General features: G+C 38.1%; 2 protein-coding genes across 3 annotated transcripts in view; one reads left to right on the top strand and one right to left on the bottom strand.

Moving 5' to 3' along the window:
* RSPH14 (radial spoke head 14 homolog) overlaps positions 1–24,487 on the bottom strand; it is a 117,177-nt gene that overhangs the window by 30,484 nt on the left and 62,206 nt on the right. The gene's annotated exons all lie outside the window — the stretch shown is intronic.
* GNAZ (G protein subunit alpha z) overlaps positions 1–24,487 on the top strand; it is an 83,207-nt gene that overhangs the window by 7,598 nt on the left and 51,122 nt on the right. Inside the window, exon 2 of the mRNA XM_075110183.1 lies at positions 18,469–19,747. Within this exon, the coding sequence (XP_074966284.1) occupies positions 19,025–19,747 (723 nt within the window). The 5' untranslated portion in view covers positions 18,469–19,024. The remainder of the gene's footprint in view (positions 1–18,468; positions 19,748–24,487) is intronic.

Below are 24,487 nucleotides of genomic sequence, written 5' to 3'. Positions count from 1 at the left end.
ACTCAGCCTGTAAGTCTGAACTAAAGTTTTTTTAGTGGGCTAGAGATGCCTCCCTACATTATTCTGAATAGGATTACCCAAAGGAGCTGACTGGAGACATGTGATAAGTTTGGTTGTCAGAACGAAGAAAGGCTAAATTTGATTAAAATCCTGAAAGAATGTAGGGATTCCTGCTAATAGTATGACTTCTTATTCCTCACTGAAAATAACTTGGTTGTGAAAGAATTGAGACACTTCTTGCTGTAACATTGTTATTGAATAACATTGTCTTTTGATCACAACTAATAAAAATAGCATTAAAAATATATATGGGCAGCAAAATATTATAGAATAACACTAGGCAAATATCTTAATTATTTCCAAAAGTATTTTTTTAAATAAAATTTGAACTTGCTTTGTCTATGTTTGCATTTGATTTCTACGTGTCAGAGTAAATTATATATGGAATGTGCACAGTCCTCAGAAATTAACCTGGTTTCACCTACTTTATGGTGAAATATGAAAATATTAGCAGAGAGAATTTTGAATGTATTATTGTCTTGACAAAATACAGTATTTAGGTATCGTAGTACAGTATCTTATTCTTGGTGTTGCATTTCTCCAAATACAGGTAGTCTGTGGTTAATCAAAGCTAATATGACTATAACTTTGGTGGATACTTTATGTTTTCATGATTAATCTGTCAAGAATTTTTCATAGAACTCATAGAAAAATGAGTTTTTCAATCATTTTGTATATGCAAGAATATATAAACCAGTCAATTCAAGAAAATAATGAAGTGCTTGTAAATATTTTTTAAAGGAGGCCAGATGGAATGGTGTCAATCTGTGCAGCACTGTTCGTATTCAGCTATGAGATATGATGTGCAGATGGAATTTTTCTTAGACATGTTGTTTATTATCTGTCTTTACCTAGGTTGTGAAGAAGATCTATATTTGATGAAGTAACATTAACAGCATATCAGTCTCATTGTTTACTTGGTGTCTGCACCTGTTTTGTCAGAATCATCAATTATAGATTCCATATTTTGTAAGATGTAATTTAAAAGGATTTTTTTTTGAGCGATGTGGATATGAAATCCATATTAAATACTATTTTTCACTACAAATAATTTCTCCAGCTTGTATTAGGATTGGTCAGAGGCAAGTGGAGATCAACAGAATATAAATGCAGCTGTGCAAAATTTCTAGGATTTGGCTCTTCCTTTTAAGTTTTACAAAAGCCTTTAGAAATTTTACCCTTATAGATGAGCTCCCTCCTGCAACCAACACAAAAGATGGGAAAGGACACCCATTTACACTACTTAACGGCAGACATGAGAATCTTAAATGCAAGCCAAAATCATACCTCATTCTTAAGAACTGGAAAAAAAATGTCTCAGAAAATCAGGGAGGCACAATCAGGATTACAATGACAACCTACTGTCTTGTCCTGCTATTTCCCTGCCATTCCTGTGCCTCTAAAAGAGCAAAACTACTTAAAACTTTTTTACTGGATGTTTTCCTAATGCATGGAGTCTTCAGTGGGCAAAGAGATGACATAAATTGTTTGCATTATTCCTCCTGAAGTATTTGGTGCAAAATAGACTTTGGGAGGAGGAGCCTGCTAGTGGGGGGATGTCAGTGGCGTTGCATCTTATTGGGATTTTATGTGCCTTGCTTTCTGGAATGTTTATAAGTTTTTGAGCTGATATTAGATAATGAGTTCCTCTCTTGCTACTGAAATGCATCCTGTGGGGAATTTGTCAGCCTTGCAACAACAAAGATGCAAAAGCTGTTTAAAAGTCACAGATGGCAATAGGAGGCAGTACCCTTGTCATCTTTTCTTAGTTACAATACTGACTCCAGTACCTCAATTTAAAAATCTTGAGGTATGCTCTAAATTAACCAAAATGTAACAAAACCTATGCTTTTAAGCACATCCTGGAAGGCTACAAGTAGTTATCAGGCAAGAAATGGTATGTTACTTAACCAGTGGTACCTGAGAAAAAATCACTGAAAATGCAGAATCCCCAACCTCGCCCCTGCTGGCTGAGTAATTGGAGCGGTCTCAGAGATGTCCTCATACTCCTTTAACAAAGTTTTCAAGACAAATTATAGTTCTGCTCTGCATTGTGGATATTGGCCCCCACTTGGTAAATCTGCTTTGTGAGTTTAGGGTGAATTTGGCAGCTGCAATCCATAGGGCTGCAATAGCCTTTGCACTCTTTCGACCTAATATGCCTTGCTACGAAATTTGTGTATGGCCTTTCCACTGAGCTATGGATACACTCTGAGTAACCTCCAGCATATATATTATTTCTTATCGCAGATCTGTGCCTGTTTCTCGTAATTGTTTTTACAATAGTATTAACAGCAGATTTTTAGTGAGCAAAAAGGAAATAAAATGATAAGCCGTCAGCTTTTTTCCTGCGTCTCTCATATGTGTGAAATGCAGAATGCCAACTGGAGTATGTAGGAATCCATGGCTTCTTATCAGTGGTAAAATTTCAACTTTGCGTGCCATCTTAATAGTAGGATACATAAGTCATTTTTTCTGGTAATACTAGGAATGAGAAATGAGTAACTAAGGATCCATTGCTGAATAATGAATAAACGAAAGGCTCGATTAGCACCTTTCAGCTTTAATATAATTTTAGTGCCACAGCTATTTGAGTCAAGAAGACATGTCACTGTGAGTAAAAAGAACAAAGGAGCAAACCATTTGAAATGCTGCGGTTAAACCTGTACTGTGTGGTTATAGTCATACATTTGTCTGGTTTGTGATACTCTCACTTAAGCTGTTAGGACTACCTCATGCAGAAAAACCTGCAAAATTTGTTTTTATTACTATTAACAATAGCAGTAGATCATGTATGTAGTATCATGAATCAACCTATCAGTTCTCAATATGTGATTCAAGAGCCTACTTCAAACAAAATGAATGAAACAATAAGGGTCACAAATCAGTGAGTTAATTAATGAGGTACATTAAAGAAGAGGAGACAATTCTAGTTGAGGTGTGATACAAAAGGGAAACTTTTCTGACCTCAGCATAGGAGAACTGGTACAATAGGAGAGACAGATTATTTGCAGACAGAATTTAAGGTCTAAAGAACTAGTGAAAATGCAGAACTAGTCAGAGGTTTTAGTAAAAATACAGGCATTTTGGTTGTATGGCTAGGGAGTTTGCAGGACTACAGGGAATAAAAAATGTGTAATAGGGGAAAAAATCTGAATGCTGAAAACTGTCCTTGTATACCACACAAACTTGAATAGGGCTAGTAATTACCTTCCTCCCCGCTCTCTCCATGCACACATGTATACACACACAAGTACTAGCAGTGTTACTAGAACACCAAAAAAATCATCAGTATGTACTACAAAATTTGGACCTACAACTGCTAATACTAGTAGTAGTAGTACAGTTACCAATACACAGGTGAAAAATAACAAAAGATCAAGAAAAAAAGTGATTGGATTTTGGTTCATCGCTAATAACAAAAATAAATCCATCTATCACTTATATGTTTCAGGTTTGGAGAAAAATAACTATTTACAAATTTGTGTGAGGCTGAAAAATAACAACTTTGCCCAGCCAAATCTAACTCACGGCGCTCATACGTTACTGTAAATATCCAGATTAAAAATCCATGCAAGCTTCCTCAAAAGATGGACTTATATTTCCCAGCTCATTTTGTTATCTATGCATTTTAAAAGTAATTAATATTAATCAGGATACAATACCTACTGTTCTATTTTTGTCCTAGACAAAAATATCTTCTTAGAATGGTGCAGAAGTGATCCATGATACTGACAAAATCTGTATGGCCACATGAATATGTGAAGCCGTCCTGACTAGGTTTTGTCATAGTATGACGCAAAATCTATGCAGTCAAATTTGGCTTCTGTTCTTATAAGGTTGACAAGACCTATGAACAAACACACGTAGTGAATACCAACAGAAGCTAGGCTTGGAACATGTGCATATAGGGAAGAAATTAGTCTTAAAATACAAAGATACTGATCATGCTTCAGGATCTACTAGTCATACAGTAATGGTGAGATCATACAAAAATGGGGAGCTCAAAGTTAGACTATTCAATTTCATATATATTCCTACAGAAGTTTTCAGCTGTAGATATTCATATACAAGAAGAGTATGAATCATGCACTAAATACAAAATTTTTGTCACTAAATCTGCCTGTGCTGCTGGCAGTTAGGTATCCTGCTTGCAGTGTTTTAAAATATATTATGTTTACTTTCATCCTGTACAAAACAGGCTCATTCCAAAAGCCACTGAAGTTAACTAAAACACTTCCCTTCAGTGGATCACAACCATAGCACTTTACAGGATTTGGGCTTTTTATTCTTATTTTTCCCTTAAACAATGACAGTGTATTTATTCTGCTTAGGAAGAACTATGAATATTCTCACGGCAAATTGTCACTTATTGTAGGCCGCCGTTTCATCACAGCTACTTAGATGGAGTTCCTCTAGCTCATATTGCAATCTCGTTTAGTCCAGGTAGAAATATTCTTGATCTCAGTATAAAAAAAAAAGGTTGAATAAGAGGAAAAACCTAACATTATTTAAGAAACTTAACCTCTCCAGAGGGTACTGCTAGAAATTCTTGGACTGCTGCTCTGTGTTCTCTGGACAAATTAGGCCTCCAGTCTCTTCAGATAATTAAAACTGCACCTTCTTTCACTTCATCCACAACCTACATTTTTAAAGTCTGGCAGGAATTTAACCACTCCAGTGCTCTCTAATCTCATTGTATGTTTAACAGCACAAGCTAGCAGGGCTTCTCATAATCCCTAGTTCGGAGCCAGCAAAGCCCCTCTGGCATGTGGTGGTGGGTGTGTAACTGCAGTCACGGTAGCCGAGGTGTGAGGATGGTGTGATCACCCCTCCAGAGAGAGGGAACTGGAGAGACTGAAGAGGAAATCCTAGTAGCTGCCAGACCTTGACAAGGATGCTCAGTTCTTTATGGTAGCAGCAATTTGTCATTTTGGCTTAGTGGTTGTTTGTTATATTTTGGTTGGGTTGGGGTTTTGTGTTGTGTTTTTTTTTTTTAATTTGTTTGGGGTTTTTTTGTTTTGGTTGTTTGGTTGGTTTTTTTTAGAGGGGGTGTTGGTGGAGGCAAAATGATAGCTAAAGAATTTGATGCACTGGGATACCAAGGGCTTTTTGCTTTATTGTGAGTGGGGAAAAAACCCCTTAGTTTATATAGGTCTGTACAGAACTTCAGTAGAGAGGCTTTTATTGGTAAAGGTGGCAATTTATGGCAATAGTCTTCCAGTTCCTGTGTGCAGAAGGCTACTCAAGCATGTATTGAACGTATAGAAGTTGGTAAGGTTTTATCTTTTGAATAACGGGACAATTTTTGAATGTAGTGTGTGACATGAAATGATATAGAAAAGAATGACAAATTTAATGAAAGCAACTGTAAATATTCACCTTAAGCTTGCTTACTGAAAAAAATAAAGCTATGTAGCACAAGACTGGAATTTTAGAGGACAATTACACAATGTAATATTAGAGCTTTCAGGCTTGTCATGGAAATTGGAAAACCTCTTACGCTTGTGTGGGGTTGTTTTTGTTTGTTTTTATTTTGTTTTGATTTTAATTCCAATCAGTTATTAAAAATGTGATTTGTTAGAAAGACCAAAGGACTACTTCTATACCGAGAGCCCACTGAATAAAATAAAGGTATTAGCAAATCATCAGTGTCTCTGATCTTAAGAATAAAAACAAAACCTTGAAAAGTACAGAGAAGCGCTGGAGGATTGTCCTTAGATCACTGAGGATGCTCTTACTCTTTGCTTTGTGTAGCTCAAATGTCATGACAAGCTCTAGTTCCAGTGAAGACCTGTGCTTGGAAAAAATATGTGGAGCTCAGCAAGGCACACCTAATCTGCACAACAGAGAAAGAAGATCTTTTGGTAACCGAAAATTTGGAACTAAATTTAAGCCAGAAGAGTACTGATTGTCCTTTATCATCTCAGACTAGACTCATTTATAGTAGTGCTTCATATGTAAAATGAGCTGAAGTTTTGGGGTTTTGTTGGGTTTTTTTTTAATGCCTGTCTGGCTATTGATTAATCTGTTAAGATGCCGGCTCATGTGCCTTCTTAATTACCTTTTCTGGCCCCACATTTCTTTTGTTCCTTGTTTCACTGTGACCAACTTTCAGCAGAAAGGATGAAGGTTGCTCTTCCCCAGCCTAAACTCACCACCGTGTCCTATCTGACTGGTATGAAATAGGCGTGCTTCGTGCCAGCATAGAGAAACGTGGCGGGGAAGGGGATGGGGACTAAAGGTGCCACTCTGGTTCCCTGTGCAATTTAGGAAGGAGTTAGGCCTCTAGCGGCTTAAACAAGGGTACTTTTAGGGAAAGGAGATTGTGGAGTACTCTTTTGCTTAAGAATTCTCAGACCAACCATGTAAATGCTAATTGAGTTTTTTCTAGGGTTGTGGTTTAACCCCAGCGTGACTGAGTGCCACACAGCTGCTCCCTCACTCCCCCTGCCTCCCCGGTGGGATGGGGGAGAGAATCAGAAGAGTGAAAGTGAGAAAACTCATAGGTTGAGCTAAGAACAGTTCAATAATAGAAATAAAATAAAATAAAATAGTAATAATAATAATAGAATATACAAAGCAAGCGATACACAATGCAATTGCTTACCACCTGCCGACCAATGCCCAGCGAGTCCCTGAGCAGTGGCCCCTGGCCAGCCTTCCCCTAGTTTATATACTGAGCATGACATCATATGGTATGGAATATCTGTCGGGCCAGTTTGGGTGAGCTGTCCTGGCTGTGCCTCCTCTCAGCTTCTTGTGCATCTCCAGCCTCTCAGTCAGTAGAGCACAAGAAGCTGAAAAGTCCTTGGTTTAGTGTAAGCACTACTTAGCAACAACTAAAACATCAGGGTGTTATCAACATTATTCTCATACTAAATCCAGAACACAGCACTGCACCAGCTACTAGGAAGAAAACTAACTCTACCCCAGCTAAAACCAGGACAGGGAGTTACTGAGTACACAGGGAAGATGAGTGCAATTCTTCACATAGGCAACTGAAATTTGCTTAAATCTACCAAAATGCACCTGCCCTGTGCAATGTAGTGCTGAATGCAGTTACCTAAGCTAGCTGCAACTGGGTTAATATATCTAGATGGCAAACTGTTGTAAAGAAACTATTAACTTAGATTTTGAAACCAGGAGCTAACTAGCCATTGTACAATGTTGTACTTACACGCTTCTGCTTGCAGAGTTATGTTTTGTGAAGTAGAAGTATATCTGGGTTTTGGATTGGGCCCAGAGCGATTTCATATCAAAACCAGAACAGGGACAACTTCCTTCATGCTCAGCTTATAAAAGAGGTCCTTTGAATTAGAGAAAGAGAGAAACAATGATAATGGCTCAGCTGTCTGAGGCGTACCTGCTGAACCTCTTGCATGCAGCAGGATTGTAAGACTGTCAAAGCTTCTGAATTTCAGAAGAGGAGCAGAATGAGACCAGGCGTAGGCTGCAGCTGTAATCTGTGCTTGGTAGCATACAAGTCCTCTCCCATGAGTCACACTTCAGAGAACACTGTGGATTCTGTTTAGCCTCATGGGATTTTTTTTTCCTTTTTTTTTTTTCCTGGGCTCCGGTCTAATACTTCTTCCACTCCTCGTCTCCTCTTCTGTGGATACAATCTTGTTTAATTTGAGTTGTTAAAATGGAACCTAGGAAATCCACAGTTCTGATGTAGATCTCTTCTGACATAATTCGTATGATTAATTTCATATGTGGCCCAAGGCTGGAAATTGCTCTCTACCCTACCTACCAAATTTATCCCTGATAATAGCCCTGCCTCTTATGCTGATATTCCCTCTCTGTCTTCCTTTCTTTCTCCTGTTGTATTAGGAACAGCATTTTAATCCACATTTATGTCTTCTTGTAAGGCTGATAACTCCAGCAGATTTGTCAGATTTTCTTTGTCCTTCCCCAAATTAGACCATTGTGAGAATTTTTGGCTTTATTCTTTCACAGTCCTGCTTTCCTCTCCTACTCTTCTCCATTTTGACCATTTCTTTGCTGCTCTTCCTGCATCAGGTTGCTCTTTCCTCTCATGCTTTCTTTGAGCTACTGTCTCTGAACTCCCTCATGTTGTTCTCTTCATCTGAATCTCCTTGACTTTCTCTCATGTTGATAACTTGCTGCTCCTGCATACTCATTCAACCTATGTCTGTTTTTCTGTTTTTCCCATTCACCAAGGTTCTTTTGATTTGCTCTCTGAAACATTACTCATTCTCTGTTGCTTAGTTCCCAGTTTTAACTCTCACATTGCCAGTCCACTCCTCCCATGCTCTCACTCAGCCTTTCTGTGAATTCAGTGTTGGGCACATCTACTGAAACTGTTTCCCATATTTTGCTTTCCTCCTTCCAAAAGGTTTCTTCTAATGAAGACATAACCTACGCTACTGTCATCACCTGAGGTGCCTACAAAACACTGAGTGGGTACTGCATTTTGTTTGTTGCTCTGTTACAAATTCTTAAATGAGTCTGATGCTTGCATGTCCCTAAAGCAGATGCTGTGTGTGTTGTTCCTCCTCGTCCTTGTCTAGCAGCCAGGATTTTCTGCACCCCCACTGTTATACCCACTGTAATATTCTTGTAATATTTCATTCTTCAGGGAAGTCTAAAGGTCACCTCTAAAATGACTGCTGTGGGAGATTCTGCTCTTAGTTAAATCACTATGAAGCACAGGCAGCTCCATATGCAGTCACTGACAGTGCTCTGGATTTTCAGCAACACAACTCAGAATAGAACTGTTGTATTTTTGGATCTATTAAAAAATCAGTCCGTATTGTGTACCGGTTGCATTGCTGCTTCTTCTTACTGCTTCACGCTAGTTTGTGGATGTTGCTAAAATAGGTCATGATTTAAATACCTACCAAGTATTTAGGTATTAATGCTTTAAAGGATTTATGTTTCCAACTTGCTGAAGTAAGTGGGGTGTGCATAGTTAAAAGAAAAATAACTAGTAGGTTCTTGTATTCTACTGTGTTTGGATCTTAGCTGAGCTGGTGCAAACTTAACTAAATATCAAAATCTATCTCTATAAAAGCACGGATTGAATATTCAGTTCATAAGGAATACTCTGCCTTTACTATAGGTTCTTATATTTCCCTAAAACTTGGATCAAGGCTAAATTTTGCCTGGGTGATATACTTATACCACTAACTAGCATAACTTGTATTTTGATACTGCTAAAATATGTTGGATGTTTTCTGAATGATAGATAAAGATGTGATGTTTAAAGCTATGAATATAATATCTCACTGCAGAAAATCTATTCCTTTATATATCAGTTACATGTAGATTACATACTGATAGGTCTATGACTACATGTAATAGCAGCAAGTCATTTTCTTTGGGTTCTCCACTATTTCCTTGTAAAACGTCCTTCTGCCATGTATCCCTAGGTGGCAATTCCAATAGCTGAGCTCAGGTCTTATACCACAGATCTGAGTATTTTTATAAAATCACAGTGAGAATCGGCAGATGAGAACCTAATGGACCTACCAGCTATCCTTCTGGAAAGTATGCTGGAAGCAGTTGTCTGTTGGGCTGCTACAGTCAGTGCTGGTGATAATAAGGAGTACGGCACTAGTCCTGGTCAGTGCCCTTCTCATTCCCTGCCCTGGCCTGAGGATTTCTGAATTAAATTTTTTTATCATTGTCCTTATACCTTCTTTGGTAACCTTGGTTGTCCCTAACATGTGCACATATCTGCCTACATGTATGTGATGTTTTGGTTTATAATTACTGGATCTGACTTTCCTTTAAGAACCCCTTTCTTACTCAGCAGCTTCCATTATTCTGTATTGGTTATTGTGTGTGTGTGGTCCCAGTCTGGATATGTGATGTACTTCAGCTAGACTGCGCTATCAATACAGATTTCTTGACTGACTTTGCTACTACTTTCATTTTGTTATCTATTGCACAGACATTAATTCATTTCTTGTTCTACCTTGGGAGTTAGTGTAGAGGTTAGGCCCTATTTCTTAAATAGAGATCAAGTGAAAAAATATTACTTTTCAATATTTGAATATATACAACACAGCTACCATTGAGGCTGATTATACTTGAAAACTCCGTGCATTCCGTGATCACAAACAGTTGCTCAAGTTGGGCATTTAAGAAATGAAAATCAAAAGCAGAGATCATCTTTGAAAAGATGGCTTAAGGGACTTATTTAACATCACAAAGAACCACCATGACAAAGAGGGGTAGAATTCAGTAGTGTCCAGCCAAACATGCAGCTAATTAAATCATGACACCTCTGTCTTCACTCACTTGACTAATAGAATATGCCTTTTAACTGCTGTAACAAATAAACCACAAAAGACAACAGCTTTCTCTGGTATGTTCTCTTGTTAGGTCATTAGATTTGGCCCACCCTTTGTTTTGGATGGGATTATAGTGCCTTAATATGTAATTAAAAGTTTTGCCATGACTTGTACATGCAACTTCTGAGTATTTGAATATTCATCTTTCTAAAATACCGTGGAATTTCCCAAATTTTTTTTTTTTTCAAACAAAACAATCTTAACTTTTTTGTCATTGTTTGTCACAAGAGGTCATACTGGTATCTGTACAGCTCATCTGCAAGACGAAGCTTCAATTCAATAAAAGGGTGAACACCACCAATAACAGGTTATTACCCTATATGTGGAAAGATAGAGGGAATATCAGGGCAGAAAGTTCCTGATCAGGTTTGGTAACTTTGGTTTATGGTTCTGGCTCTGGAGAGACACGTGTTCTAGTGGATACAGATTGTTTCTGGCTTTCCTTAAAATATTTTCTTTCCCCTTCTCCTAAGCCAGACCAGCAAGTCCAATTACTATTGCCTAGCAAGTGTTTTCTTGAAATGGAATCTTTCTCTACTCTAGCTAAAAGTAAAATTTTTCAAAATCTGTAAGTTAAACTTCCTGTTTGTGAGAATGGGAAATGCACATCCACACCGTGAAACTCATTTTCTGTTGAATTTCACATCCTTGGCTCAAAGTTTGAAGGTATAGCGGGATTTTTAAAGGAAAGTTCTCAATTTCTTTTAGTGTGGATGAAACAATTCATTTTTCCCCCAAGTGCTCTGTTCAGAAGTGCCTAAGCCATTTTTCATATGAAGAATTTCCCCAGACATTTATTTAGAGGTAGATATCCAATGGAGATATTTTTCAATATAAGTACTTTCCCAGAGCTTTAAGCAATGGAAACTGGCAACATAAATAATATTGTCAGCCAACAGCAACAAAAAGTTGTGCTATCAACTAAGAGGTTGCATTAAGAAAAAAATTCATCCAGTTTATTTATTCTGTCAGCTTTTTTTGTTCTTCTTTCAGATTTCAATGATTGTCTAAAGAGAATGTTAGTAATGCCTGTGGCCAGTTTTAAAACAACTTTATTCTGTAATAAATCCACTTTAATCACCATACATAAAGCAGTAAGCTAACTTCTGTGAAATTATTTCAATATTATTATTATTTAATGCATACATTTCTGGGACTCCTTCTGGCTACCTTCCTGTATTCAAAAATCTGAACCAATTTCCCCATTCCTTATTAGCCTTAGTTCCTCTAAAAAAAAAAAGTGATGCCTGCTTAGTGGAACGCTTGACTTCTTCCTCAGTAAAATACTTCGGGTGTTTCCTGGTATATACTCCCTCATGTCTTTTTCTCTTTCGTTAATAGTGTAAGAAGTGATTGAAAGTTAAAACCTGCAAAATTAAGGTTTTATTAAAGTACTGGAATCCTCTGTGGGTGTGTATAGTCATTAGAAACTGATTACATTAGGTTAGTTTACACTTGTAACTCTTAGATGTGCGCTGTGCTACTTCTTGCTAGATTTTCTTGCGTTTGCTTTTACATGGTAAGTGCTCAAACAGGCAGGTCCGCTACCTCTGAACTTTCAGGTAAGTAAAGAGAAAGAAGAAGCGATCAGAACCAATAAGCTGGGGAAGTATACTTTGGGTAAGGTTTTGTTTTCTTCCTCTGGTAGTGTATGTTCTATAATACTGAATAGAATATGAGTCCTGAATTAACCAAGATCGCTGGCAACTACTGCTAAAACTGCTGTGGAAAGTGGCTGCAACCTTTTGAACTTCATTTTACTTCCTTAAATTAGGTACTACTGAGGAAAAATTATATGTATCATCTGGCTACTAGGACAGAAATACTGTAAAGATCTGAATAAGATTAGGCTCCTAAAGCTCTGTGTGTGGGGGCTGGTGGTAGTGAAACTAAATTACTAGACTTCTGGTACCACTTGCATTTGAGGGAGAATGTAGCTTTGTGCCTGCAAAGCCAGCTGAAATTCCTGTCTCTAGCAGCACACTGTATGCACAGTCTCTATATTGGCTGTGATAGTAACAGTCATTGCCTTTATTCTCAGCCTAGAAGCCAGCTCCATTCAATCAAATCTTGGGGGGCAACACCTTTCAAGGTAGATTCTCTAACTCTGCATTCCATGATAATGTGCCAGTAGCTAATGCAACAAGAGATAATACTCAGATCTTCCCTTAGGAAACTTTTTACAATGGAATCGTATTGTTGTAGCGTCATTCTCCTTCCTCCACCCCCCCCATTACTTGGGAACATGCTGAGAAAAGGGATAACTTTATGACTGCAAACACAGAGATCAGTTTGAGCAAGACAGAAGCGATGTGTAGGGGCAAAGAGCAAGCCTAGATATGAAATCAACAGTAATGGCTGGTTTTATTGGCTATAAAAGTATGAAGAGAAGAACGTGCTAGTACTAGATGACCTGCTCAGTTAAATGGGCTTCAACAGATTTATATAATAAAGTAGTGCAGAATTTTGCTCAAGTATCCTTCCCACTCCAGAAATTACCTTTTTGGCATTACTTCTTTGATAACTGAAAAAGATCACTGTTGGCTCAGGATTTGGGGCATGTTAATTTTATTTTGTGGGAAAAACTACCCACTGTAGTCATGACAAGATTGCACGTTATACATTATATAACTGATTATATATTAATCAGTTTTAACAAATATATTTTTCTTAAATTTTGAACAGCTTCAATTGTCAGTAGATGGTAGATATATTAGTTTAGATGCACATACGCAGTATGATTTGGTTCCCCTGGAGTTTCCTCAGCTCAGGAAACCCTCCTGTAAGTGGTGAATGTGGAACGTGCCTGCACCAGAGCTGATCGCCTCTGCGAGGCTTTAAGCTGTAAGAGGGTAGATTTAGGTTAGATATAAAGAAGAAATTCCTCCCTATGAGAGTGGTGAGGCATGGGAACAGGTTGCCCGGAGAGGCTGTGGATGCCCCATCCCTGGAAGTGTTCAAGGTCAGGTTGGATGGGGCTTTGAGCCACCTGGTCTAGTAGAAGGTGCCCGTGGCAGGGGGGTTAGAATGGGATGATCTTTGAGGTCACTTCCAACCCAGCCCATTCTATGATTCTATGATTCATTCAAAGAATAACATTTTTTTAAACAAAGTTTAGAGAGAAATGTGCGCTGTGAAAGGAAGCAATAGGGCTTTCCATTAGAGTAACTGAAAAGACTTTTATCTAATTAGAAACTTACAGCCATTAAATACTTGCATTTTTAATATGAAACCTGATCTAAACAACAGAACAAATTGTAGATCACCTTATTTTCTGAGTATGTTCCAAGAAAAAGTAAAACTACTGAGAGGCAATTCATCTTTACGTAGCCATGACAATAAAATGTAGTAACATAATAGTTTGTAAAGTTATTAGTTTTCTGAACTCTAAAAAGTAGTGACTGTGAATATGGAAGATGCTTTTCAGTGTATGTGAGAAAAGTTTGATTTATTTAAATAAGTTTCTTACTGTAGTGAACTATTTGGAAATAATATCTACTACTCTGCTTTACAAAGTAGTAATACAACCACCTCACTGAATTTATACTTGAAATAGTGGGATCCAGATATCATTGCAATATAGGCAATAGAAATGCCTAGAAGAAAAAAAAAAGGAAATTTAGTAGTGTTAAACTCATTTACACTGTGTTTACATACTCCTAGTCTTCCCTCTGATAAGGAGGTGCTACTCTATCCTTTTCTGTGCTAAACACATTAATGAACGGCAAGCAAAATAGCTGAGATGTAAAATGCTGTGGGGTATGAATGATGTATCTGAATGTGTTGTGGAAATATGCCACAGGAAATACTCTACAGGACGTACAAGCTGTTTGAAAAGAATAATTTTTTTCTTGAAAGTGTCTTTCTACCGAATGGTCATAAGCAATTATTGAGGCCAGTGAAATAAAGTTTAAAAAAGATCTGCTTATCTTATACGGGCATAAAATCTCCAGATTTATCAGAAGTACTGATGCATTCTGGAAGGAACATAAGCCTCTTGCTTCTTGTCTGTAAAGAGAGGAGAGGGAGCCCCATATGTGTTTCCTGCAGAATTTTTCATCTTTAGTCACAGAGATATGTAGAAAATGTCAAGAAGAATTCAACCAGTGGCCTTATCAGTGACATGAAAATGAAACCTCCAATGATAAGGACTTAAAGGAAAACCAAATTTAAATGTTCTGAATTTGTCAAAATAAGCATGATTAATGGAGCCAACTCTAATTTTTATTAATGAAAATAAGTCTTTGGCCTGATATCTAATACAGTAGCTTCACTCTCTCTGTGTAGCTGGCAAGTTACTCATTAAGAAATAGCTTTCTCAACTCTTATTTTTCATTTTCTATGACCCTTTAAAAATCCAATTATTTGAAGAAAGTATAACTCCTTATTTTGGAGGGTTTTCCTTTCCACATCTTTGATGCATTAAAGTAAAGTTGTGCTAATTACCATTCTATTAATGTGTATGCTATTATTTTAACTTTCTGCTGATTAATCTGGTCTTTGTGCGAATGCCCTTCTGATATGCAAAGGGAAGTAAGATAAATACAGCTGATACTAAGACTTTTTTGTAGAATTTTACACCAGGTAATAGCAATGCACAGTCCATTTGGGGAAAAGGATTCAGACATCTTAAATTCAAGTTACCCAAAATGCTTAAATTACAAGCCTGCTCATACACTAAGGTCCATACAGGCACAGATGACAGATAAGCACTCCGAACTGTCATGCAGAGGTGACTTGATGTAATGACTAGATAACTAGTTTGGAACAACGGAGAATAAGATTGTCATGGTTAGTTTCCGGAATTGGCCACTGTAGAAGTTTTGTTCTAGTTAATTTCGTGCATATGGTTTTGGGATGGATTTACAGGCAGGTGTTAGAGCACAGAGATTAAAAGAACATAGTGAGAAGGCAGGTTTAAATAGGAACAAGAACGAAGAGGGGGAAGTTGAAATACTGTATAGAAGATCTTCAGAACTGAGGAAAAGCTGCTGTTCTGGAAATGGCTATGTTAACAGTGTTCCGGGAATCTAAGGAAAGATGGGAATGAGTGGGATATTGAAGCACATTTTAATCAATATACTTCATATACTGTTTTTTTAAGTGTTCATGTTTTTTAGTCAGAGTTCCAGTTGTGGAATTTTGCAGTTGTTTGCAACAATCATCTGGTAATCTTCTCCAAGAAAGTAAAAAGCTTTCCTCAATACACCAGTACCAATCCTGACCTATACTGACTCATCCTGGCAGTCATTAATTTTACCCAGGTCTCCACTGGTTCAACTATGTATCTCCCTTAAGCAGGGTTAGAGTTAGGAAGGGATTTAAAGATAAATATAGAATCAGTAAAAGTGTTTAAGAGTGAGTGACTGCAAGCTCAACTGTCCCAAGTTAACAATCCAGGAAACTTCAGGAGCAAATGTGTAAAACAAATATGTAAAACTGTCATCTACTGACTGTCCAGTCTCTGTACCCTTTTCCCTGATGTTAAGGGATTAACAATGATTGCCATAATTGTTTGCCCTCCCATACACGCACATTTCACTCTCCCAGGTACCTTCACATTTATGTACTGGAAACTGCTGAAAGAGATCCAGTGTGTTGCAGAAACCTGCCTAACGCCAGGATGCTGTTACAGAACTGTAGGCCCCAGAGATGCATACCAGTGGGGGCTTGGATCTGAGAGCAGACCCATAGGCTCTACCTTTCCATTTGTCAGCCCATCATAAATTAGAAAATATCTGTAAGTGACTTTAAATATGTCCAGGGAGAAAGCTATACAAAATATGGAAACTAAGATTAGGATAGCCCATTTTGACAAAAATTTAATATACAAATAACAGAAGAATTACCTTTCACTAAAGAGAAAAGTCTGAGATCATTATGCTTGTTTTTGCCACCTGTGGAATGAAATCCTGGATATATAATTTATTTCCTCCTTTCTACCCTCCAAAATAAATGTTATAAGAACAATGTTTTTTCATGTAAATGCAAGATGCTAAGAAACTTTAAATGCTGGGCTTTTTTCTTTATTTTAACCATGTAACCCTTCTTTAGTACTGCAGCTGATGTAATTGTCCTTATCTGTATCTATGAAGTCCCCGCCTCGAAGTTTTTATGCAGTCCTATATCTCAATTAGCATTATTTAAAGGTTGGCTGAGCTGTTATTTGACATAATTAATTACTACTACGGTGACAGCTAGTGGGGAGGTAAAGCAAGATCTCACTGAAATCCCTGGCTGATAATGACTTTTGGCAAGACAAACCAGGAGCTGAAATTCTCAACAGTAAAACAGTATCTTACAGAGCATGTACTATTAAATGTATATGCATTTATGAATACACATTACACATTAAAATAAAAGTAATGTAAATATAAGTTCGTATTTTTCAACCAGAGCAGTATGGCCAAATAGGAATGAGACCCACCCCATCCTGCTGTGTATCTCTCTCAGTGAATCTTACCCTATGATGTAGGTAATGCGGGGAGAGGAAACATACATATTGGTAAATCCAGTGCTCCATTTCAAATACTTATTTACAGATTGCTGTTTTGGAGTGCCGAAACATCTTTTGTCCACTAAAATTTCTTCTGTGATGCTTAAAAGAAAGAAAGCAAAGTATGTGAGGTTGCAAGAAGTTATAGTTCAAATTCTTTTCTCACAAAAGCTAGAGGTTCAACATCTGGCTTGGATCATTCCCTCTCTGTCCTAGTAGTGTAGAATCATCCTCTTCACTATATATTTTAATGCTTTGTCACCTACACTGAAATGCTAGTAAGTTCATGCAGTAGAAACTTCCAGACTTTTAGAGCAACTTGAAAATGGACTTTGGGAGACTGAGTCTTATTAAAATGTAGTAGAAGTTATATTTCTTTAGTAGGCTCTGAAATTTTTCTTAAGCCTTTTCAGAGGGTATCTCAGTGGCATGCAGTTTAGTTTGTAAAGATACTCACTGAAGACCTCTAGACACACATGAACAGACAGCAGTATATGTGCCAGAGTGGCTGGGGCCAGCATACGATGAGGAAGCCATGGCCTCTGTGATTCTGCTGCCCACTGTGCTCAGGGCTAAGTGGGAGCAGCAAGCCCTTCCTAGAAAAGAGGCAAGTTATGACTGATCAGCTATTAGTAATGTGTTTTCCCTCTGTGAGAGGTAACTGCTTCCTGCTGTTGCCTTCTGCAGAGTTCCAACTAGTAGGCTTAACCCCTGGAAAGAATAATTGCTCTAACAGTCACTGAAAAGCTGTCAGCCCCTGGTTGGGATGGCATTTCCTGTGCTTTTTGTATAAAACAGTTGCCTAGTACTCACTGTTCGCTTTTACTGCATCTCAGAATTTTCTGTATTAAAAATGGAAGAGAGGAGGCTTAATAAACACTTAGCTTGGCTGTGCAAAGAAGCTTACAAAGTTTGTTGTAGCAGTGTATTGCTTTATCAGTTAAGCAGGATGCAGGTAGTACGTTTAACAGTACTGTTCGCCAAGGGGAAAGAAGATCTGTTACTGTATTCTGCAAAGATCAGTAACTCTCCCTTTTACAAAATCATGGAGCAAAACTAATCACCTCCTTTTGCTTCCTAATTTAGTTACTTAAATGTTCAGTGCAAACAGAAAAGAGGAAAGAAAACTTGGGAGGACATCTGTCGAGTACAAGATATTGATATAAATAGAGAGACTGGGAAAAGTAGTTGTGAGTCTGTTTCATTTTCTAGTTCAGGGAAACCAGTCAGAACAGGACTGTGCAGGAAAAGCACTGCCATAAGCTCTTGCTGAGGGAGAAATTGGGGCACAGCGCAGCACTGTTTGTTTTCATGTAGGTGTAGATAATAAAACCCAGAAGGCTGAAAGGGAGATTTGATTTACTATTGTTCAGAAACCTGATTTTCTTAGGTCTGCAAGCTTCAGCTATCCCTACATTTTTCCTAGGGTTTTAGATTTTTGCTTTCCTTCACATATTTCTCCATCTGTATTTTCTGTTTGGGATAATAAAAGGTTTAGAAGTCTAAAAGAGGATGAGAAAGTGAGTGGTTTGCAGCAAGGAAGTGGAGTCTCTCATTTCATTCATTTCTCTTCTCATTGTTTGGCAGGTGGAAAGCACAGATTTACAGAGCTGAACTGGATCAGCTGAAGAAGAGGGGGAAGAGGAACAAAATAAGTACAGCACCATTGAAAAGAGCTTCGGCTTTATCTAGCAGCATCACCACAGCAACCAGAAAATACAATTAAAAGACAAGGGCTAGAGCAAAGAAGGTGAAAGTGCGGCTCCTTACCTTTGGACATAAGGCAGCAAAATAATTATGCAGAACAGAAAAGAGTATTTGATGTATCTAGCTAAAATGTGGCAAAGGGAAGTGTCCCTTCATTAACAGGAATGTGCCGCTGTTTTTGCACTGGAAAGGGGAGTGCCATGAGATCTACTGAAGAGACTATTTCTATGGTTGCATATCTACACGTGTTTGCACCCCTGCTGGGACTGAATTAGGTGCTACAGGCATCTTGGAGCATCAGGTATTGGAAAGCCACTTTTTTTTTGTTCCAGGTGTACCTGGCACAAGAACTGAACGACACCGCAGATCTTTTTCAGAGGCACAAACAGAACGAGACAATCTCCAACCTTTCCCTTCTGTAACTGCCTGCTATACCATGGGATGTCGGCAAAGCTCTGAGGAGAAAGAGGCAGCGCGGCGGTCCCGTAGGATTGACCGCCACCTGCGCTCTGAAAGCCAGCGACAACGAAGAGAGATTAAACTCCTCCTCCTGGGTACCAGCAATTCTGGGAAGAGTACTATCGTCAAGCAGATGAAAATCATTCATAGTGGTGGCTTTAACCTGGAGGCTTGCAAGGAATACAAACCTCTGATTATCTATAATGCAATTGACTCCCTCACACGTATCATTCGGGCTTTAGCCACCCTTAAGATAGAATTTCACAATCCTGACAGAGCATATGATGCTGTGCAGCTTTTTGCCCTGACAGGCCCGGCTGAGAGCAAAGGCGAGATTACCCCCGAGCTTCTGGGAGTCATGAAACGGCTCTGGGCAGACCCTGGTGTGCAGGAGTGTTTTTGCCGCTCCAATGAGTACCACCTAGAGGATAACGCTGCATACTACTTGAATGACCTAGAAAGGATCGCAGCACTGGACTACATCCCTACAGTGGAAGATATTCTGCGTTCTCGGGACATGACCACAGGGATTGTAGAAAATAAGTTCACCTTCAAAGAGCTGACTTTCAAAATGGTAGATGTGGGTGGACAGAGATCTGAACGCAAAAAATGGATCCACTGTTTCGAGGGGGTTACAGCAATAATTTTCTGTGTGGAGCTGAGTGGATATGACTTGAAGCTGTATGAAGATAACCAAACAGTAAGTGCACCCTCTGCTCCTTATTCTCTTTCCTTCCCTTCCTTTGCCCCCTCCCCAGTGTTTGGCCTCTTTTTCTCGCACACCTGCTTACACTCCCAAGGCAGTAATCCCTGAGTTCCAAGCCCCAAATGTGATTTCCTTCACCTCACCCCCAACCTGTAGTAAAAAGCCATAAGCTAAGATTCCTTTGTGTATGTATGTATTTATTTATATATTTAATGTACCTGTTGGGAAATGGAGGTGCTCTTCACATGACAGCGGATTTGTGTGTGTGTGCGCGCGCGCCTTTTTTTTTGTTGATGCCTTTTTATTTGTGCCTTTTTGCTAAATGTTCACCTGGTTAAGTGTTAGTCCAAACATCACTTAAAAAGGTAGACAGTAGTGACATCCTGGTGTATAGGCATGGTTCATTTGGACACCATGTTTTGCAAGTATTGGGAAATTCTGAAGGTAAAATAGCAATAACTGACAGTTTTCTCCCTATTTTTTTCCAGGATTTCAAATTGGAATTTGGGATGAAATTAGTTTTAAAAAAATAATAAATCAGATATTGTTTTTAATTAGTATGGAACATTTAAATCTAAAGTTTTAACTGTTTTTGTTTAAATGGCTGATTTGCCTTGTTCGATGAATAACTATTCCTGTTTAATTCCCTTTAATGCTATTAGCTTCTAGTTTTCACAGCACACAAATACAGTGACTGTGGAAAAATATATGAACACTTACGCATATGCAACTATGTGTTTGCTATCACATTCAGCTTGCCTGAGTTAACCTTTATAGGGTTTTATCTGAACTTACTTTTTGACAGCCTTGTAAAATATGTTGCTTAAGAGGTGGGAGTTTGTGGATAGGAACATATAATGATTCTATCATCTAGTGCATCCTAAACATGCTGTATTTATGTTTGAAACATCTGCCTTTCAGGAAGAATTAAAATCGATACCGTAAAATCAGAAAGTTAACCTTAAAATGCTTTCTACTTCTCTTTTACTCCCTTACACATCTTTAGTTTTACATTTTAGAAAGCTTGTTCACCAATATCAGTTGCTGGAGTACTCCAGGACACCGGAATCCTTGTTCTGTTACAGCAAGTGCATTACATAAGTGGTGTTGGGGAGGAAATTGTTCCAAGAAACTTTTACATGATCTTTCAAATCTAACTGGATCTCACTAAGTTTACAGAAGGCGTTCTTTTAGCCAGGTCTAATGGTCTGGTTTTGCCGGTCCTCTATGGAAGAAGATTACTAGTCAGCCTTAACTGTTGTTCCTGATCAGACACATCCCGCCCATGAGTAGTACGCACATCTATATTGAAGTTTCTTTACAGAGTATCTTAAGTCAAATGTAGGATACTGCACATGTACATGTAGGAGCTGTATCATCTGTGTGACATCCTCTAGAGCTTGTATGGGTGTGACACCCCTTTATATGCACCTATGTCTTCTTCCCTTTTTGCCCTAAAATAATAATTTCAAAGAACTCTTGAAACTCTCACAACTGATTACCAATTCACATAGACTTCTCTAGAATGATAAAGTGGGGGAACAGGTTGGGAGAAAGGAGAATTTCCTTCACAAACAGGCTTGGTGGAAGGGAGTACTGAAGCTCTCCATAAGATGTCTGTCACAGTGCAGAACCATCTGTTGTGGATTTCTGCTACCCTGAAAAGCTCCAGTCCCCTGTCCTGGCGAAGGGGCCAACTGTGACCACCTTCACTGTTGTTTATTTTGTACTGCTTTTGTGTAATGTCAACATAGTTTCACACTTAATTTGTTCATTAAAAATTGTTTATTGAGAGCTCCTGTGATCCTTAAAAATGCCAACTACACGGTCATGGTTTTGATAATGGCTGGAATAACTGCAGCGGCTTTAATGCCTAAATATGAAAGCCTCCCAAAATTTATGTGTATTTTATATAACACATGCCATTCACCAGGTCCCTGAGGCAGGGTGAACTTCATCAGTACCTGAAGCATCTTCAGTGCCTTCTGTCTAGACTGCTGCTTATTCAATATGATTTATCATAGAATCACGGTATTGATTAAAATATTGTCAGGTGACCTAGGGGATTCCACAGTTCTGGTAATAGGAATTTATATCAATTGAGGAGGAGAAAATCCACAAAGTGGTTAAAGAAAGGAAGTCCATAGGTGAGACTTCTGACATATTTTCCAGAGTTTGTATCGGAAGTTAACAGCAGTCACTTCCTGCTGTCAGTGGGAGGAAGATGCCAGTATTTCCTTCCAAGCCATATGAAAAATGCACAAACCAAAAAGAAACAAATATCAGACAAACCTATAGAGTGGTACTTCCCAGAAATCTCACCGTTGGCTTTGTGTTTCCTTGTTGGTTTTTACTGCCATATCTGGGTCTGCAACCAACTCCTTCCCTCCAAACCAGCATAAGACTGAAGAAAAGAGGCAAAACTATTCCCTTCACATCCCATGCATGTAGGAAAGGGGTTCTTTATATATCACTTTATACAATCTGTTATTGGTACTGTGGTGTGAAATTATTTCAACTCATTTGTACTTTTAATTCCTTTGTCAGTATTTTCGGTTGCTAATACAGTTTCTTTACAAAGATTTTTTTTATTAGAGGGAGCTAAGTGATAGGTTTGAGAAGCAATTATACTTAGGTTTGAACCAAGACTAAAAAATAGTTCTCAAAAATATTCCCTTTGTTTTACAAGCTTACCTTATATGGCTGAACCTCTTTTGCATGCACTTTCTATGATTCTTCAGGGGAAAGAACATTCACCTAAGCTGAGTTTTGATAAAACTTTTCAGAAATACTTGAATTTTACTGCAAATGAAATACTCATTACGAGTACTAAGCCTTTTTAGAAAAATTGTTCTTATTAGAAGGCAGCTAGGGGACAAATTTGAGAGGCAATTTTACTAGGCCATAAGAAATATCAGACTAGAGAATTTTATTTGTGGGGGGAGATTGTTAGCTAATTTTTAGTAGCTTTGCTGGGTTTGTCTATATCTTTCTGTCATGCCTCCATCATTGTCTCCATGTGTCTGAGGCTATTATATGAGTATGGAATCTCTCTTAAATGATTTTTGCAAAGGCATGATATTTCCAGTAAATCGTTGTCAGCACTTTTTGAATTGGCCCTTTTTTGTTGATATAGCTTATCAGATATATAATATATCCATATGCTTATGTTCTGTAGTGATTATACAGCTTATCCACTACCATTTTCTTCTCTGCACCACACTAACTGATTCACCATTCACTGGCCTACACATGGACTTACGCGTCACTGTCTGGAGATTCTTGTCTCGACATTAGTGCCTTCCTATTGTAACAGATTTCTATATCTGATTTTTGTTTAGTAACCTCGTCTTGACACGAGAGAAGCATTGCCCCTAATTCTTTCTCTTCGTTTTCAGAGACATTAGGAAAAGCATATCTTATTTATAATTAGACCCTGACTAGGAGTTAGTTGTTTTCTTCCAATTCTTTAGACTTTTCCTCCCTTGCTCTTCATGTTCAAAAAGTCAAACAGAACTAGCCCAAAGGGGAAAAAAAAAATCAAAATACACTGACAAATCCTTATGGACATTGATTTTGATTCCAGTATCTAGAATCAAATGAAGTAAGCATCTGGGTTATTTCGGAGTGACACTGAAGCTCACTCTTACGTAGTGTTTTAACAGCCTGAAGGGCTAACCTCTTATGATCTCTTTTTATCCCTTTTCTACAGCTTGATGTTCATTGGTGCTACTGCTTATAGAGGGTACTCAACATTGGAATTTCAGGCTTTTATCATCCTTCAGCTTCCGTGCATATGCATTCACTATCCACATATTTGCCCATCTATAAAATTAAATTCTGCAGACATATTTTTAATATCTGTGGAGAAATTAGAACACAGATGAAATATGTGAGAACAGCCATCTTCCTGAAACTCCTACTTATGTGGCAAAAAGGAGAGGAACACTAATAGCATTTCAGAGGAAGTCTGACTGTGTAGTCATAAGGGACAGGTTACCTTTGGTCCATCTTTCTTTGGCTGTTATGCTTTATCTGCACATACATTCACAATTTTACTCTGTAGAGATGGGATGTTCAGGTGTGCTGAATACACAGTTTAGTGTTAAACACCTCTGCTAGCTAAACTATGAGAACTACGTACAGTGGTAGATGACTTCAACTGCAACACTGAGACTGCCACTCATGAAATAAAGCCCTACGAATAATAGCGTTGCTGAGTCTAAAATGCTTCCTGGTATAGTATCTACGGTGAAGACAACTATTAAATGAAACTAGTCCATTGCCAAACATAACTTGCTGCTTGACAGAATGTGTAAGAATCTGACTGATTTATAAACTGTGAAAGTTGAGCAAACGATCTATATGAATATAACTCTGTGCTTCCTGTTGACAGAGGCAGATAAATGCTATGCATGAGCAATGTCTTTACTGAAGATGCATTAAAATAATGATTGACAAATATGGTAAAAATAGAGGGGGAAATGAGTTAGTTCTGCATACTGGTAGGTCCTGAATATAGTTAACTTGTGAAGGCTGTTCAGGGCAAGAGTACTGTAGTGACACCAATGTGCAGAAGGCAGAACAAAAATAATGCCCAAATTATCAGTTGCCTGGACAATTTTTCCTTTGTGTGTAATTTTAAGTTAAACTTTTTACTGCCTGGAAACAAAGGAGAGAAAGGAAAGAATTTTTCTGGGCTTTTGTCTTTCTCCTGCTATGAGTTATTCGGGG

Source organism: Phalacrocorax aristotelis, chromosome 15 (assembly GCF_949628215.1).
Source record: "Phalacrocorax aristotelis chromosome 15, bGulAri2.1, whole genome shotgun sequence".
Classification (NCBI taxonomy): domain Eukaryota; kingdom Metazoa; phylum Chordata; class Aves; order Suliformes; family Phalacrocoracidae; genus Phalacrocorax; species Phalacrocorax aristotelis.
This window is presented reverse-complemented; position numbering and strand designations above follow the sequence as displayed.